The sequence below is a fragment of the Aulonocara stuartgranti genome, assembly GCF_965226115.1.
Source record: "Aulonocara stuartgranti genome assembly, chromosome: 7".
Taxonomy (NCBI): Eukaryota; Metazoa; Chordata; class Actinopteri; order Cichliformes; family Cichlidae; genus Aulonocara; species Aulonocara stuartgranti.
The window spans coordinates 47,973,468-47,992,500 of record NC_138945.1 but is presented as its reverse complement, the minus strand read 5'-3'; the positions used below and the strand labels follow the sequence as shown (position 1 = coordinate 47,992,500).

The 19,033-nt window shown below is 41.9% G+C and overlaps 1 protein-coding gene across 4 annotated transcripts in view; it reads right to left on the bottom strand.

Moving 5' to 3' along the window:
• Window positions 1–313: 313 nt before the first annotated feature.
• The window catches only part of ppip5k1b (diphosphoinositol pentakisphosphate kinase 1b), a 48,775-nt gene continuing 30,055 nt past the window's right edge, over window positions 314–19,033 (bottom strand). The window contains exons 20-30 of one of the 4 annotated variants that reach the window (XM_082538956.1): window positions 18,636–18,763; window positions 18,401–18,515; window positions 17,965–18,072; window positions 17,733–17,849; window positions 17,400–17,540; window positions 17,102–17,210; window positions 14,198–14,350; window positions 12,424–12,486; window positions 5,167–5,304; window positions 4,762–4,875; window positions 314–2,769 (exon numbers count right to left, since the gene is read on the bottom strand). In XM_082538956.1, the coding sequence (XP_082395082.1) occupies window positions 2,678–2,769; window positions 4,762–4,875; window positions 5,167–5,304; window positions 12,424–12,486; window positions 14,198–14,350; window positions 17,102–17,210; window positions 17,400–17,540; window positions 17,733–17,849; window positions 17,965–18,072; window positions 18,401–18,515; window positions 18,636–18,763 (1,278 nt within the window). In that variant the 3' untranslated portion in view covers window positions 314–2,677. The remainder of the gene's footprint in view (window positions 2,770–4,761; window positions 4,876–5,166; window positions 5,305–12,423; window positions 12,487–14,197; window positions 14,351–17,101; window positions 17,211–17,399; window positions 17,541–17,732; window positions 17,850–17,964; window positions 18,073–18,400; window positions 18,516–18,635; window positions 18,764–19,033) is intronic. The other 3 variants (XM_082538957.1, XM_082538958.1, XM_082538959.1) reach the window with 3 other exon arrangements.

The following is a 19,033-nucleotide window of genomic DNA, read 5'->3' as shown; positions in this document are numbered from 1 at the left end:
CACTTAGCATGCAGCCATGGTCAACACAAGCGGTTGAAGCTCTGATATTGCAAGAGAAGACAAAACTGGACAATAGACTGGGAAAAAAATATGAGTCTTGAAATGGATAAAAGGACAAAATGAGACATAGGAGGGAGAGAAAAAGACTGAAGAAGAGCAGAGACAGATGAGCACAGGAGGTTGGCCAGTTTGTTTATGCAGCACTAACAGACTTGTGTCTGGACTGTGCTCAATAAAACATCACTCTCACACCATCTATTGCAGCAGGTGTGACAACATGATTTGTTGTGCTTGATAACACACTAAACAACACTTTCAGTCTTTATTTTCTCTTTTTATTATTGCCCCTCTCCTTTCCCCGATGTCACAGCCTGACCTGAACCACAGAAGACAGGGCATCACAGACATCTTACACCTTTAAACCTCGTTAAACAGAGCGCGCACACACACACGCACCTCTCTTTGGCTGACATTAAATAACCACATAAATACACAACTACACCAACATCAACTCACAATTACGATAAAAACAGGTTATTAGCCTTCAAAAATCAAAAATCTAGAACTCTTTTACAAGATGGCTAAAATTCAGAAATTCATTCAACAGCAGACGTTTCAAGTTTCGAAGGTCAGTTTTTTTTTCAATTGAACCGCTTTGTAATGAAAAGAGGGACTCCCCCCCTCCCTGCTGTTTATACTTTGTTAAAGCTGACAATGCCGACTGAACACAATGCCCACAATCAGATTCAGCTTTTCATTTTGTTTACAGGCTTTTGTCAAAGTAATAACATATATTTTGGAATTTCAATTAACTGTAATTATTTTCTGAATTGAAAGTGAACTGACCGTCCAACAGTTCAGTCACAAACTGATGAACCAGTTGCAACCTTTGGATTATACTGCTTTACCTGAGCATGATTAATGAGATGAGAAACAGTCATTTGACATTAAAAACACACCTCAATATATGGTGACAGACTGCAGACACAACTATACTACTGACTTAATCAAGTGGCTTATCCCTGTAACTCTAAAACATCTCAGTAAAAGAATACAGCAGGTTCCTAACATTTGGATTTAATATCACATTATCTGAAGGCACATTTACAGATGCGTCTTTGTTCCTACTTAACAGCTGAAGAACACAGAGCTAAACAGCTTGATCAGGCTGGCATGAGTGAAAAATTATAAAATATACTACTCTTTTTTGTTTAATGCATGAAGTAAAACAAATCATGTGAGCAATAATTTATCAGGCACACTGCAAACTTGCATCTCTGCAGATGCTTTGTATGTTACATTAGAGAGTATTTGGGCTGTGGTTGCTTTGGTTACAGTGTTACAAGCTTTAGATGATGGTTTTCAGTCTGCGGGACACCTGATTTTGTAATCCAGACGTTTGATGTGTGAAACAGATATAGGAACATTTTGACATTTTTGGTTAAATTACCCTTCCTTCTTTTCTTGCAACAGGATAGACTTCAGTCATAAACAGGCTTAGAGACGGGTCGGCGACAACTAGGGAAAAATATGTATCCAAAATCCAGTTGGCGATTGGTTGGTGGCTGTTGCAGATCCCATCTGTTGTCTGCACACCTGTCAACAAACAGTCACCAAGCAGCAGTGAAACTGTGAAAAGTGCAAAGCAAACCAGACTCGATTTTCACACCTCTTAGATTCAAACTTGTCCGACATTTTTAGTAGATGAACCTCTGGTATCAGTTTGAGCATCCTGTTTGGTTTTGAGTTATTGACGGAGGTGTTTACAGACAGACTGGCATCTTCCATGCAAACTACACGTGACTGTGGCAAATCTGATAAAAAGGAATCATGAGGACGTTTTACGTCAGTGCTCACTAACTGGTCTCCAAGTCTGTATGACTGAAGCCTTAAATAACATGATTAACTCTCAAATCCAGCAGGTAGTTCAGCCTTTTTAAGGGATGGAAACAGCTAACAGTGGCCTTGTCTAAGGTAAAACTGCTTGAAAAACTAACACTTAATGTTCAATTTGCTTATTATTAAAAAAAGAAAAAAGATAAAACATAGAATTTATAAAAAGAAAAGACTACTACTGTTCTGCCATCTTTAAAACAGGCTGTTTCCCCATTCCCAGTCTATTTGCCAAGCTGAGCTAACAGCTAGATATGAGAGCAGTATTGATAATCTAATTCTTGGTTAGAAAGCAGGCGTGCTGATCTTTGGATGAAATCCACCACAGACTTAAAGTCCGTGGCGCATTTGAACCGGAAATGTCGGCAGTTCAGGTGAGAAAAACAGACTGCTGATGTGTGAGGGGAAAAAACCATCTCCAGAGCAAATAGCAAGCACTGCTCTGATCCAAATTAAACTAAAGGCACAAATGGTCTGAATGTTGGCACAATGGACGGTTCAGGAAAGTGTGAGCGATCTGAGGAGGTGGATCGAGGCGATGAGAGGTCCCACGTATTTTTCTTTATTTCCTCTTTATGGAGAAGAGCAGGCGTGGTGAGGATAGTGCAGTCAGTGGTGGTGCAGTGGGGGTGCAGCAGAAGAATCGCTGTGCACAGTTTGTTTGATCATATCGCGTCTGACATCGTGAATATGAGCAGAAGGCTGAATAACAGCGCAGGAAGTGAAGTCGTTACACCGTGGCCTCCGATTCCCAGAGGTCCTTGTGGTTCTCCAAACAGACGGCCTACTCACTGAAGCTGAAGTTCAGACCAGAAGACTCTGTAATCGGGGATGAGGGGCCCGCACTGGATACAGCACTGGAGGGGATGCTGCCATCTGAACAGAAAACACACACACACACAAGCTCTCTGTAAACACTTGTTTTCCCCCACTGGTACAAACTGTCGATGTTTTAAAAAGTCCATCCATGACGCAACTAATAATCCCATTACTTTCCACCCCGGAGCCCTCGCTTCACTCTGCGAGTCAGGAGCCATGTTATTTGCTGTTGTACATGCGTCACGGGGAAGGACACAAAGTGAACACAAATGAGAGAGCGAGCTGGCACAATAACAGGAAAGCATCATCTGCTCGTCTCTTCATCTCGTTGCCATGGGGAACTTTATGTAAACTGTTACTTTATGTGCTGGGTTTCATAAATTGAGCCACATGAATGTTTATATCAATAATCTGACTAGAATGTAATGAAGATTTGCCGTCAATCACAAATCAGCAAAATCAAGAATAAGGGTTTAAAGTGTTTTACACTAAAGATAGAAGCTGCGGTTAAAAAATGTTCCTGAACAGGTCACAGGGCTGCACTTGTAAACAGCTGCCCTGTAACTACAGCTGATAAGAGAACAGAGTTACACGAGCAGCAGAAGAAGTGCCTCCCCGTCTGTCTGCGCACTGTGTGGTAAATGAGGCTAAATGAGTTCTGTGCAGTTACAGGCACCAGAATCTGGAGCAGCCACCCAAACCGAGTGCACACGTATAACATGTGCATGAATTCAGCTCACCATCTGAGGGAGAAAGGAGAACAATGAGCTGGTTAAAGATGAAGGGGCTGTGATTTTCAGAGTACTTTTTACTTCAGTTTTAAGTGACTGTTGATGCCGCGGTGTAATCTGCTGCACAGTCTGCTGTTATTTATATACTTATAAACAACAACCACACATTTTTTGTTCTAGTTTCTTTATTTGGATATTTTGTTGTTGTTTTTTAAAGTCATAAGCGTGCTATTGTTTACTAGGTCATAAATTGGTTGTTTTTTTCCCCCCGTTTTTTGTTTTTTAAAGTTTTAATAAGACATCGAGGGATTAAAAAAAAAAGAAAGAAAAAAAAAGACAACAAATTGCCAAAAATTGCAGTTCCTCCTTCGGCCACTTGAGTCTGTAAATCAGTGCGCTTAGACTCCTGTGTTTTGGTCTCTATAATAATTTTCAGAGCGGCTGTATGGTGGGTGAAAATCTGCATTTCGAAGCATTTCAGTGATATTATATGACAAATATGTGGATTGTTTTGTAGTTAAAACTGGAGCAGACTGGGACAGTCTGTCAGTGCAACTGAGTGAAACTGTGCATTTTTTTCCCTACACACTAATTAGCAGTTCATCTGTGTCTGTGCGATATATCCATGCAGTACCCTGCTAACCAAGCTGGCTGCTTTTGGCTGACTTATCTTGAAACTCCCCCGTCTCATCCACATATGAACGCTTCACAAAAGCATGGCTGACATCTCGATGGCTACATCCACCCCCCCCTGCACAGTCTATGATATTTGTGAATGTGATAAAGTGCTGAGTTTCACCTCTCCAACCTGAGATTCCATCTTCACTGTGGTAACTAGAACCAATTTAGATGAGCTGCCATTAGCCATTTGCTGATTTATCAGCATTTCTAACAGCCAATAAAAAACAATTTAGAAGAAGAAGAGACGGGACAAACACCCTTCAGCACCAGACAACAAACAGTGAAACCAAGCAGAGCTGGACAGGGTGTAAACATGTACAGAAAAAAACTACACATGATGCACTTTAGGGGAGATCTGTTTGTTTCGTGTGTCTGAAAGAAGAAAAAAAATCATTATATCGGTTGAGCTGTAGCAGTAACCACAGTATTGAAGCATTTAAATCTGTGTGAAAGTGTAGTGACGCGACTGAGTTGTTGCGGTCTGTGTTGTCATTTAGACTTTTACACGATAGTAAGGAGGGTAAATATTTAAACATGAAGCCGATACGTTTAAAGAGGTTTCATTCTCTTGAAAAACACTTTGTGCAGTGAAAGCAGGTCAACACACTGATAATGCCATGAAAATCATTGCACTTACGCCACAAAGGCTGGCCAGGCGGTCGAAGAGATGCTTCAGATCCAGAGGAGGAAAGAGGCTGCTGCGGGCTATAGAGAGAAATCTGGCTCTGAGAGGCAAACAAGCCAGAGAGCGCTGGAGCAGAGAGAGAAAAGAAAACACATTAGGATCAGTTTACAAATGTAATTGAAGCTCATTATGCTTCTGAGAAATACTGCTCTCTTCTGCTTTTGGATTCAGAAAGTGTTGTTTTGTTGCTAGACGTGGAAATGGCTTTCAAATTTAACTGCCGACTCTCAGGCTTTATTTAAATGTCTTTATATGAATTAACAGATTAAAAACCAGTGAACTGTGGCCATTTATATTCATGCTCAAGATCTGACGATCAGATTCTATAAAACAAAAATTACACTGAAGCTTTCGCACCTTTCATGGTTTTGGCCTGGACCTCACTGTTGCTCTCACACACCGAGTTGAGAAACTCGTCCACCTGCTTCAGGGAAAGTGAGTTGTGCAGCGTCTCCAGCGGGTAGATGGAAGGCACCATGGAGCATCCTTCAAAGCCTGCAGGACAAAGGGTACAATACAGCCGATCGTGTACTAGCAGGAAGAGCGGTGAGGAAAGTACTGCTCTCTGTGCATTACGGTTCCACGTGATTTGAGTGCCATATTAAGAAAAAAAAAAAATCTAGCAGTGATTTATATTTGTTACCAGCCACACAAACGTTTGCACACAAGAGCTACAGTCGGTAGCGTGTGACCTCTCACAGCAGCTGACTGGCTGTAGCTACACAACACAAGCAAGCCAGATATAATGCAAACACAAATAACTAATTCCTGAGTTAGTGAGACCACAAGAACAAAAATAATATTTTTGTCTTGTTTCTAACATGGTTACAGAGCACTCTGCTTAAAATGACAAGAAAACACACTCGTTACATGTTGCTGCTGATACATGAAGTGATTATAGTAGAGCTCACTTGTGTGTTAACAGGATATGATATGCTTGTTGATTTAAAGATAAGAAAAAATACCGTTCTGTGTTTGTATATGTAATAAGTAGGTGAGGACTACAGAGATTCTTGTGTTTAAGATGTCAGTACTCGAGGTCAACTTCATTTCTAAGCTGATGCTGTAAATGGTATTTCCTTCAGGTGAAGTGTGTGATATAAAGCAAAAATTAATATTAGCTACAGACGAGGTTCTGAAACCACAAAGAAGAAAATAAAATTCTGGGGAGATGTGGCATAACATTATGAGCATTGCCAGGTGCAGTGAAAAACACTGATTTCATCATGGCACCTGTTTGGGGGGGGAGATACATTAGAGAGCGAAGTGAACCTTTTGCCCTCAAAGTTGATGTTGCAAGCAGGAAGAAATGACAAATGTAAGGATTGGAGTGAGTTTGGAGCTTGTCAGAGCATCTGCAAAACTGCAGCTATTGTGGGGCGGTCCTGATCTGCAGTGCTCGGTACAGTGGTGAATAAGCGACAGTGTCATGGTCAGCTAAGACTCACTCACGCATGTGAGGAGTAAAGGCTGGCCTGTGTGGTCTGATCCAACAGACGAGTAAGTGCAGCTCAGACGGCTGAAAAAAGTTCATGCTGGTTCTGATGTAAAGGTGTACACAGAGCATCACAGTTTGTTGCGTATGTGGCTGCATAGCAGCAGAGCAGTCAGTGTGTCCATGCTGACCTGGGCATCAGAACTGGACCATGGAGGAATGGAAGGTCTGATCTGATGAATTGTGTTTTCTTTTACGTCACGTGGATGGTCAGGTGCATGTGAGGCATTTACCTGGGGAACACCTGGCAAGCCAGCTGAGGCAGTGTGATGCTTCGGATAATATTCTGGTGGGAAACCTTGACCTTGATGTGGATGTTACTTTGACACGTACCACCTACCCAAGCAATATTGCAGACCATGTACACCCTTTCATTGAACAGTATTACCCGCTGGCCTCTTTCAGCAGGATAATACGCCCGGCCACAAAGCAAAAATGCTTCAGGAATAGTTTGAGGAGCACAACAATAAGTTTGAGGTGTTGACTTGGCCTCCAAATTCCCCAGATCTAAAAGCAATCCTGGTGCTACAATACGAGTCCATGCCTCGACGGGTCGGTGCTGTTTTGGCAGCAAAAGGGAGGGAAAATAAAATATGAAGCAGGTGGTTATAATGTTATGCCTGTATTGTATAAATTAATTAATTAATTAATTTGTTAAATAGGACCGGTACAAATGTTCAGTCTATTTCCCCTCCTGTTTCCTGAGCCGGTTGGGTTGGATCACCAACATAGATTTGATGATGAGCTGCAGCACAAGTTGTAATGAACTGTGAACCACACATAAAAGATTAATTTTCTTCGAGGTTTGTTAATGGTGCGGAAATATTCGTGTTACGACAATGAAGAGGAAATGAACAAGAAAAACTGTATTCTTTAAAAAAAAAAATCAATTAATAATTTTTTTTCATTTTATTAGAAGATTCGTCATATGTAAAATTGCATTACATATACTTTTATGTTCTATAAAATTTATATCTGTATTCATAATTACATTTCTATATTTTGCTTGCTTTTGTTGGTCGGGACAAAAAACCAACCCCCCCCCCCCCTCAAAAAAAAAGAAAACAAAACATCTACATCTTGTGAAATACAACTTTTAAACACTAAAGTGCAATGGCAAGAAGGTGACTTTCACACATGCAGGAAACAGTCCATCAGCATTCACAGTAGCCCAACAGAGAACATGAAGCTCTATGATGACAGTAAGGAATAGATGGAGGTTGAAGTGCTGCTTCCACCTTTATCCATCTACCCAGACAGCATGCTGGCCATCCTTGCCTTCACCATGAATAATGTGCAACAACCATGAATGTGTGCACGGCTATTACCTAAAACAACTTATTCAATTCAAGCGTAACGAAATGCTTAATGGAGAGGAACCTTTCAAGGCCTCAAGGGGCCAAGATATCAATTTATAATTAGTTGACTTGCTTGTTGTTAATGTTTCTCATGGGATTGTGTGCACTTTCAAGAGTTAAGAACATTATACAACCTGTTGCTTCTGCTTTTTAATCTAAAGCTTAGAAGAAGAACAGGAATGGCAGGATACGACAAAGACCTTCAGGCCTTCCATTGACTAATCAAAAAATCTTTTCCTTACCCGATACAGCCTTGAGCAGCTTTATTCATTTGACAAAACAAAGACTAATGTGGAATCTGAAAACAGCTTCCTGCCAAAGATGTGATGACAGCAGAAAAATTATTCTACCGTTTAAAGTGATATTACAAAGCCTCAGGAGGAAATGTTTTGCCAGTTCAGACAAGTTCCATGCTACAGTATTTCTCCTTCTGTCTTTAGTGTACTGTGTAATAGAGCAGGCGTTATATAAAAACACATTAGTTGGCTTTTATCATCTTTCCCTCCTCATCGCTGCTGCAGTGCGTTCACATGGACTTTACAATTCAGCTCACACAGTAGATGCAGTGAGAGGAGAGAAAAAAAGCCCACTGATCCTTCACTGCACTATTCACTCTCCACAAAGGCAGACATAAACATACGAGGCAGGGAACGAATGCAGATAAAGACGGCACAAGTCATAACAGACGGTCATCTCTGCTGAGTGCAGGCAAGCTGTGTTAAGCTGACAATGTGCCAGGACCTGCTCCACAAACACTTTACGCGATCGACAGTTAACGGACAGGCCGCCACTTAATTAGCCAATTAAAATTAGCCAATAGATGATGACCCAGATCTTTCAGACAGACACTGAAATATCTCCAACCCAGCCAAGGGATATTTTGTTATTTTGAGGAAGACACTGTGGAGATTCAGTTGTTACTTCCCAGTGCAAAGGCCAAATTAGCGCCATCAATATCCGACACGCATTTCCACACAGACCTCATTCCTGAACAAAAGCCCAGCTGTAAAGGCTTCCTTTTCCTGCACCCACTGCTCAGGATGGAACATGCACACAATGCAATTAGGCAGGCCTCTAACCATCGCATAAAAGAGTCTGGTTCACCAGACTGAACCGCATGCATGTAGATCCATTAGTCGTCCTTTTTGCAGATGTATTATTTGTTATAATTTGAGATTATGGTTAAAAATGAATTGCTATGTTCTACCAATTCCACAAGTGAGCTATAAATGTCCAATCATATGCAAAGACTTAAAGACACAGTGAAATTAAAGAATACACTCAAAGTGTCTTATCAGGTCCTAATTGTTCAGTTACTTATTGGTCCTTTCAAAATAAATAAAATCTATACGCATCACATTTCATATGGATTGAACCTTTTTCTCACTCCTTGTCATAGTATTCTCCCCTTTTTGGACGCAGAAAGAATGAAACTACAATAATGCTAACAGTCTCTACAGCTCCTTAGTCCATGAGAATTTCTCAGTGCTCACATCAAATCAGAACCATCTTATAAAGATGTGAGAACTCAAATGTCCCTTGAACTGAGTCACATAAACGCATCTTAATCTGCCAGATGCCTGGTACAAAGCTGTGTGATGTGGGATTATAATGATGTGAAAACCGAGCAGCTAACAGGGTGGAGAATTCAGAGGGACGCCATCCGTGTATTCCCAGCCGTGTGGATGCAGCTCGTCCATTTCCTTCTGTGCCATTCATAAGAAAGGACAACATTCTGGTTGAGTTGGAAATTATAGTTGTTTTTACAGATGAACCCAAGACAGTGTTACAAGTGTTCAGGTCAGAAAGTTGTCCTTCCTCATGCCTCTCAAACTTCAGGCCTAATTATTCTCCTAAGAATACTCCGTCTGGGTGAAGCATTCAGGACACATGCCTCAGCCTTGCTTGACTGGAATTATCTGGGCAATTACCTCCACTAATGTCACGAGTGGACATTACATGGACATTCAGCTGGGAAGCTGGAAACTTAATGACCTTTAGATGTCCATTAGATTTCCCCCCCCGGTTCACCTCTGTCAGGTGACACCTAAAAAACGTTGAGAGCCGCAGTGCTCGAGTGAAAGCTAAGTTGCTTTAATAGTTTCACTGTGTCTTTAAATAAGCAGAGGAATACAGTGTTTGCATCTTTGGGCAGATGTGCAAAATGAGAATGTTTATAGTCGGACAATAAATGGAGCATGAGGCAGGGCTATAGATATCATTAACAGGCAGACCTAGGAGGGAAAATGAACGCACAGGCTGCAAGAAAAATAAAAGCAATGAGCCACAACAGATGCTAAGCTGAACTGGCACTGGCAGCATCCCCCTTCTCCCAGCACCGACTGGCTAGGACGAAAGTGAGGAAGAGGAGGCAGCACCAAGTATTTTCAGGGACTGCAGCGGCTGACCGTAGTGAGACTCTGGGAGCTCCTGACTAGACACCAGCTCAGTCTTGAAGAGGCGGAAGTGGTAGGGGCAGTGACGCAGGTGGTGGGCCATGGCCCCATCCACAGCCACAGGGGCAAACCCCAGCAGGGCTGTCTCAGCAGGGAGCCACTCCAGCAGCTGGGTTACGTGAGGCATGTCCGAGGGCTCTGAGGGGATGAGAGGCAGAGCAGGGAGAGAAGAGTAGAACTGGAAAGTGCAGCGGAGCGGGAGCAGAAACGGGAGGAGCTGAAAAGCAGTGCGGCCGGAGGGCATTCGATCGATTGTAGGCTGCAACGGACAAAAACCTCACGGCTCAAACAGGAAAAAAAACAGACTCAGTCCCACCTTTCCATTTCAAAGAAATCAAATGCAAAGCAGATAGCCTGAGGTGAAATAGAGACGTCAGGGGGGGAAACGAATGAATAAAAACACACCTGAGATCTGCTCCACGTAATCTGAATGAAAGGCTTTTTCAGTCAATCAGTGCTCAAACATCAGTGACCCCCAGGGCTATTTTTCAAGAAACTGTATGTGTGGCAACAGAACTGCAATGTGACAAGAGAAGTCGTATTTTAGATTTGTAGCATGAAGGCGTGACTTTCTGACAGATTTCTATCACTAGCTCTGCAAATTGGGCAACTGCCCCAGGGCTCAGAACACTCAGGGGTGGGGTTGGTTCAAAGGTTCGGTGTTCACTGTGTGGCAGGCGGCTAATGGTGACTCATTCCTAACTTGTTTGTATGCACCACTCAATCCCATCATCAGAAAGCAGCATGAGCTTTCAATCTGCAATAAAAGACCAGACATTTGCATATTTACAAATGGAACAGTTAACAGGACACCACAGACCCTCAAACATGTGTCTGTGTGAACCTGATGAATGCAAGTTCATTACTGACCCATTCTTCAGCGTTTTTGCCCGACATCGCTCCTCGGCTGGTTAATCCCACCTGGCTTTCACATCAAAACGACCAAATGAGAACAATTTCACCTCTAGTGCCATTTGAGTGACCAAGCAAATGAGAATATGTGTAAAGCACACGTTACTTTATCTACAATATTTTACCCATCAACATGGTTATGATTCAGAAAAAAACCCCACAGCTGTGATTGCCCTTTTCTCCGCTTTGCATCATAACAACAGATAATTCATCATTGATAAAGTGAGGAATGTCCTTAGTTAAATAATAATATATATAACAAACAGCAGCTTGATGAGCAGGTGGCTGTTCAAAACTGAACTTGGACAATTGTAAATAAAATATAAGAATAATATTTATTGAAAGCAAATACCTGTAACAAAGCAGATCACACCAATGTTAGTGGATCTAAGGAAAACTGTCACTTTTTAAATGGATCATCAGCGCCTATTATTATAAATCAAAATGTGACTACAGGAGAGAAGCAAGAGAGCAAACTGGAGGGAAAGGCCCATGACTGTGGCTCCAGCTGTCTTTAAAAAAATAAATAAATAAACACGTTTCAACATATGAGATTTGTGAATTCCACCAACTCTTCAGCCACTCTGAACCAACATGTGAGACCAGCCTGTGGATCAGCTGACATCAATTCTGCTGACATACAGCCAGCACTAATCAAACTGCCAACATGTGATCAGCTGTCTCTGAGCTTTTCATATAAAACCCCAAATACCGTAAAAGGCCCAAATATGGAAACAGTAAAGCAGCAACGTGTACATCAACTACTACACACCAGAGGAGCCAGGTATTGAACCACAGGCCCCCCGATTAACAGATGCTCTTCCTAAAATGGGTTGGTCCAGACTTTATTTAGTATGTGTGTGGTCAGTACACTATGACATCACTGTAAGTATGTGTGTGGTTAAACTGGGGTTAAACTAAAACAAGAGAAACACCTATTTAAAGTTTTATTTGGCATTTATAGCAAAAACCCAGACATTTATCAAATAAATTATTTTAGAATCAACAGTGCATATGCCAGTGAGGATTTTTTAATTTTTTTTATGTGCATTGATTATCTACCCGTGGAGATATATCTAAGGAACACGATATATTCCACATAGCTAACCATCCTGTGAACAGCAGGATTGGAGATGAAAACACTTGCAGGCAGAGCAGGTGATGTTAGAGGTGAAGGGCTGACAACATAAGTAAAAACAAAACAAAACCCAAACACCGAAGGTGTGCGCTGGAAGAGAAACAAAAAAAACCTAAAAATCTGAGATGATGCAAGTAATGTAGCCACACGTCACACCTCCCAAAACAGAAAACATAGAAAATGTTTTCCCACAAAACCGTCATGCAAGATAAGAGGAGAACTGGAGGAGTGTCGAAAAAAAAAAGGCAGACATACCATTAGTCGGATGCCTGGCATACGACACAGAAAATCTCTTTACTGCCGGCATAGACAACAGCTCTGAGGAGATAAGAAAGGTAACTGGCATTACTGGGGCAGCTGGGATCTGAGTCTGCTTGTGAGTCTGTGTGTTTGAACACAAAGGGGGGAAAAGGAAAAAGAAAAAAAGAAAAAAAAAAGAAGGAGAAAACCGATTAGCAGAGTTGGCCTGTCGATTCATCAGTGTCTGTCTGCCAACAGATCTGTGTGAAAAGGAGGGTCATCTTTGAATGAACAGAGTGGAGACTGAGTGCAAGGCTGCTGTGGAGTGGGTGGAGTAAACAACGGACGTAAGAAGTGTGCTGATCTAAATGTCACCGACAGGAACACATCTCCTTTTTCCTCCAGCCTGACTACTACTGGCTGTTGATCACATTCAATGTGTTGGTGTAACGTAGTTTTTACTAACGCAGTAACGCTGCAGACTGGGAAAAATAAAACAGAAAAAAAAAACTGAGCTGACAGGTGAAATAAAGCTCTGTAGAGCGTATGCATGTAATATACGGTTTACGAAAGAAGAAAACCCACTTTTATGTCAGGTAAGAATCCATTAGGTCATTTTTGGTATTGCAGAAAGCTGTAAAATAAAGGTTGGGAACCGCCTCTCTGAAATGCACTTACCACTGACACTGCAGGCCATCTTCAGATCTGAAGTGTGCACTTCCTTTCACCTTCCCAGCAATAAACCCATCTCTTGTTGCCCTGTTCTTTTTTTCTTTAAACGAACTGGACTGACGTCAGGTCCAGACCCCGACCTGTCTCTAGGCCTGATGCAACAGAGCTGAGAAAGTAAAGCATCTGCCAGTGTGTAGCTCTGCAGTCAGAGTGACACCAAGTGGATGAACTGACCGGCTCAGTTTGCTGTGTTTAAAAAGCTGTAGTAGAGGGAAAACAAATCCCTGCAGTTCGGATCCATATGCATAAATACACCTAATAGGAAAATGATGACGTCACCTGTAGATGAGTCACATGCATATTTGGGACGCACTAAACAAATTTGTGCGATTAACCAGCTGCAACCATGAGAAATCTATCCACTCCAGATGTTTGTGGTAATTAAACCTGTTGCAAGGACCCCTGGTGGCTGTGGAAGCAGCTTTCTTTCACTTACCATTACCGCCATTACGAGACTCAGGGAAAAGGGATTATTTTAAGGTGGATTACTGGGTCTTATATCTGTTCCAAATAACAGGCTGAGTTTCTTAATGTAAGGATTACCGTAAATTGTGATTAATATGAAAAAATAAAAAAGCCAGGCTTTTGGCTTACAGACACACTACTTCACTTTACGAAGGATTGTGAAATAAAGAGGATATGTTAACACAACATGCACAGAGAGACAAAACACTTGAGTCCGAGAGGAGAGCGGGTTGATCGGTTAGCGGTCAAGTTGATGTAGAAAAGTATTAATTGTATTCCAGCCTGTATGCTCAGCATTTACTACACAGCCAATCCCTCTGCTGTCAAATCAGTGCCCTTGCTGCCCATTCTTGCGGGGCAAAAATCATTAGGAGAAACGATGCAATATATTACAGCTGCTGATTTGTTTTGATCTGAAGGGAAAAAAAAATGTCCCCAAAAATCAATAAGATGAATTTAGGAGCAAAAAACACAAAGTAGGAAAGAAAAAAAACAAGACTTTTCAAAGCCAGGAAAAAAAAAAAGCTTTTCAAATGGATACAGATGAAAAGACCAGCTCCATGCGAGAGGACAGAGAGCGTGGTGAACGTACCAAACATGCCACTCTTGCACGGCAAACTGCCGGGGGACAGAGGAGGCTTCGGGTGGTGGTGACGGTGGTGTGTGCGGACGTAGTCCCGAAGGTTGGGGGCGCTACAGGACACCCCGAGGGCTGAGGCACTGAAGAGGCCAGAGCAGAGCGAGCCTGTGTGGAGGAGCCGTGGGAGTGCGGGGGGGAAGAGGTGAAGGGATGGGTGAAGTGGACATGTGAAGGGTGAGAATTTTTTTTATATATATTTTTTAATTACACACTAAATGGTGTGGCCCAAGAGTGTGTTTGTGCTTTGGGAAAAATGAGTTTACCTGTATGAACACCCTGCAAACAGATATTTATTATATAGATTTGATAAAGTTTATAATAGAAGGAAAATACCTAGATGACACGCAAGCTTTAAGGTTTTTCAGAACAGTGACTCAGTGTGTAAGACCCTTGTGTGAGTGATGTGTGCACATGCACAGAACATGTGGGTTTCCTATACGTCACAATAGCATTTCAAGCAGGCCGAGAGTGGAAATGAGTTTTAGACTTGCTGTACACGAATAAAACAAACTAATCCTCATATTCGTAGGACAAATTCAATGTCCAAAGACTTTAAATGAATATTTTATTTAAATATTTGAAACACCAACTAAGCGTTGTGTTAACGGAGCGTCAGTGTGCTGATGGAGAACTGTGACCTCAGCAACGCAGCACACAACAAACTGAATGGCTCCACTCAGAGAGGGTTTAAAACATTAGTGTAACGTGGACATAAAGCCAACTGCTGCTTTCAAACGTGATAATTAAGCACCGAGCAGCACGACGATCGGTGCATTATACAGAAAGGGGCACGTTAACCTACTGTAGCGATGTGACATTTAAAACAATAAGGATTTTTAAAGGACCATCACTCATTCCCTGGTGATATCCAGCAGTAAGAAGTGACGCAGGTTGATGTACGCTAGTCTTTGAAAGCTTTCGATCTCTTGTTTTTTTCCACACCACGACTCCACTCTCTGCTCACATTGTTGGTTTTATGGTTTTCTCCACACGTCTTTATTTAGATGGAAGCATGTCATGCTTGTAAGTGTCACCATGTTAGCAGGTTGTTGGATGTTGCATGTCCTTCAAAAGTCCCTTTATTTAGGCTGAGGTTAAACTACATTCATGGACCCAGAGTGGTCTGATTTGGAACAATTTAAAGAGGTCAAAGGGACCTACACTGATATCTTACTTTATGTATGGGACCAAAAATGTTTTGTTATAAGACTAATAATATTTAGAGTAGATTTTTAAGAATTTGTGAGGGCAGTTTTCTCTAGTTGAAGGAGGAACATGTAACTTATTTATATAGGGACAACTAATGTTAATGAAGACGCTTTTCTTTTAAATCACAGATGTATTCTTTAGCAGGACAACCTGATATCTGGAGTGGTTACAACAGCGCAACATGTCAAATACTTGTAATATTATCATCTGCGTTTGTTTCAACTGTGTGAGCTTACAGCAAATTCAGTTTCTGGCAATATAATAACACTTCTTCTGTTCTGACATCTTTTGATGCTAATGTTGCACAATTAAGGCCTTTACGCACAGAGCGCATTGTAAAAAAACAACAACATGAAATTCAGTTACAAATTTTGGGGATGCCAACTTGGTGAGAAAAGGAAGAAATTGAGATTGTGGATTCATCCATTTCTCACAACAAGGCAACAGCACGGGAAATTTGTATAATTCAATACTGTCTTGAGTTTTGAACTTCGAGCACACATTTGTCAAATGCAGCTAAATGCATTGGTCAGATCTGATTATTCACATGTGAAGATTTGAAGAAAGAAAAAAAAAAAAATCAAACTTCATCCGAAAAAACAAATGCAGCAAACTGGTCTCGTGAATAGTTAAGAATAGGTGTATACTCAAAGGTGACCTGTTACTGTATGCTCAGTTCCAACCTTTTTACCCCACAGCTGCATACGGCGGACGGGGTTTTGGCTTAATCCTGCTGGGCAGGCATCGCCGTAGGATTTTGAAATTAATACCACAGCTGTGTCTACCAGGAGGCTGAGGGGTAGAACTGGTGGTCACCGGTATTTTTATTCTTGGCCTCTACTAGAGATGCTTTGTATAATTCACTGTTAAAAATAATAATTTATCTTATACTGGTCCTCGGTCCAGCTCCTCAGTTCATCCACTGTTTTAAACAAAAAAGTTTTGGTTTAGTTTAGTTTTTGTTTTTTTTGCTCCCTTCTCCTTCCCTTTCAGCCAGGCTTCTTCTGATTGGCTGCTATTCACAAACACCTGAACTTTGGATTATCAGCACATATGCTGACCACATTATTTGGAGCAGGGATTTGAGTTATTGAGTCTCTGAGTCTCCAAGTCACTATATGACAATATTAATAATCTTTACTAATTATATTAGTTTATGTTAGTCAAGTCAATATCAGTTATAGTGACATTAAACAAAGAAAAGGCAAACATTAGTAACTAGAGAGTCGGGTTTTGTTTGACTATGAAGGTATTAGCATGTTCACCGTGTTGTCACCTTATCACCTAGAGAGGAGAGGAACACGTCTTTGATCACCATATGACGCAGTGTTCCTGCAGTTGGCTGTGAACATGACTCTTCCCCGCTGACCTCTGGCCAGCATAGTTTGGATTCTGATCCTGTTCGGCTGCCGCTAAGCTAAACTAAGCTGGGGTGGACGCTATGTGAAAGAAACGAGGGACAGACTGAAAGTGAAATGGAAAAGTGGGAGGGTGAAGGGGGTAAAAAAGTCACAGCTGCAGCTCGTGATGAAGAGGAGGCGCAGTGATGACGGCTGGAAATGAATGAGCGGTGAGGCCATGAACGCAGATATGAACACAGCGAAAACACACATTCTCCCACACTTGCTCCAAAAATTAGATCCCTACCTAAGCCACTGGCTGGTTTGATCTCAGGAGACTGGCGTGAGCAGGATATGAAGAGTCGATGGGATGTGCAGCCTTTGGCGGAATGAGTGGGGGAGGTTTCAGAGAGGACCTGAGTGGGGCCAAAGAGACCAGGGATTAATACTGATATCCTCAACATATTATTCAGGGACCTGATGTTTAATGGTTGCTTCAAGAGCATCATCGCACTTTTAAAATGACAGGCAAAAGTGTCAGAAGAGCTAGTTCACACCCAGACCGCATTTTGTCATTTTAACACTGAACTCTGGCAGTCTGGTACCTCCATGGAGCCAGTCTTGCGGTTCCGAATCATGGGAGACCTTCGCTGAATGTTGATTGGATCAGAGACTTGAAGTGCCTGGTCCGGCTCATCCTGAGAAAGGTCCTCCAGACTGCCCTGATTAGGCTTCTTGTCTTCATTCTAATTGGTCAGAGAAGAAAGAAGTGACTGACATCTCTGATCAACAAAACACACCTGATGTCGACACACAACTACAAGGGAGATTTTTATTTTTTAAAACCTTAAATGGCCTCTTGTCTGGTTTGAAACTGAAATTTTTCACATTTTTAGACAATTTTCAACCAGCAATATGAGTGCGGTATGGTCACACACCTCTGAGGAGGCCGGCCGGAAGCCGAATCCAAGAGGAATAGTCTCTTCATCTTCACATCCTTTTACTCCTGGACTGAAGTGAAGCTCCACATGGAAGCGCTCCTCTGAGGAGGGGTCCTGCTCAGCACACAGACACAAATATACAAAGGAGGCTGCGTAAAGGAGCCTGCAATCCTGCAAAGGAAGCTGCAGTTTGGAGGAGGAGGTATGTGTTTCATTTCATCCTGCCCACCTTGTTGTTGTCTTCGTACAGCATGATGACTATCTGTGTCATATAGTTGAGTTCAGTCACAGCGCTCAGGTAGTCCATTGCTTGCTTCCACTGCTGGTCCTTCTCCTCCTGATGTGCAAAGACAAGCAGATGTAAAATTAAAGCCAATGAGTGAAACACCACAGATCTGTGAAAATTCATGCAAGGGCAAGGTAAACATCAGTTCTACAGTCCAATTTAGACATAAGCGTTCTATTAACTTAGAACTACAGTTCAGCTTAGTTTTATTAGAACAAGTCACTGAAGTCATCTTCAAAAAGCCTTCTGTCTTGGAAGGAATACCCTCTGCAATAAGTGCAACGCTACAAAAGCTCTGTTCTGGCAATTCGCCCTCTGAATGTGCACATGCACACCTGCAGAAAATCAAAAAGTCAAAGGTGACAAAACCACTGCATACATTCAGCAGGCCTCCGTAGCGGAAGATGCTGAGCAGGGAGTGAACGTGGCTCTCACTCGTGAAGTAGAGGCGTGTGCGGACGTGACGCCCAGGAGACATGACACCCCGAGAATACCTGAACACCAGGGCGGAGGAAGAGACACAAGTGAGTAACACAACACCTGTAATACTTGTTAATACATGTATGCATGTGGCTTATAAACATGTGCGCTTCAGTAGTGTTCTGTATTCTCACAGAGGGTGCAACTTGTTGACAGCCTCGTCCTCATGGGTCCTTTGCAGGTCCAGTTGGATTTTCTTCATCAGGGGAACACAATAAGCCTGGGCGATGTCCAATTTCTCTGCTCTGTTGATGCCATACTCCTGATGTCAATGAACAAGGGGGCAATCCATTAAAATACCATGTTTTTGCATGTTATTTGTGACAAGTCACTTTAATTCAGAAGACATGTTAATGAATAGAGGGTTGATTTGAACCTTGCTCTCGCTGGTAAGGTTTTCTGACTAAAGCATGACATTTTAAATGCGCCATTGGAATAATGTTGCTACATCACTCATTACTAATGCCAAATTTGTGCAAAATTTAAAAATAAGTGCTGGGCAGCACTTGGAAAAAATGCAATTAAAGACACT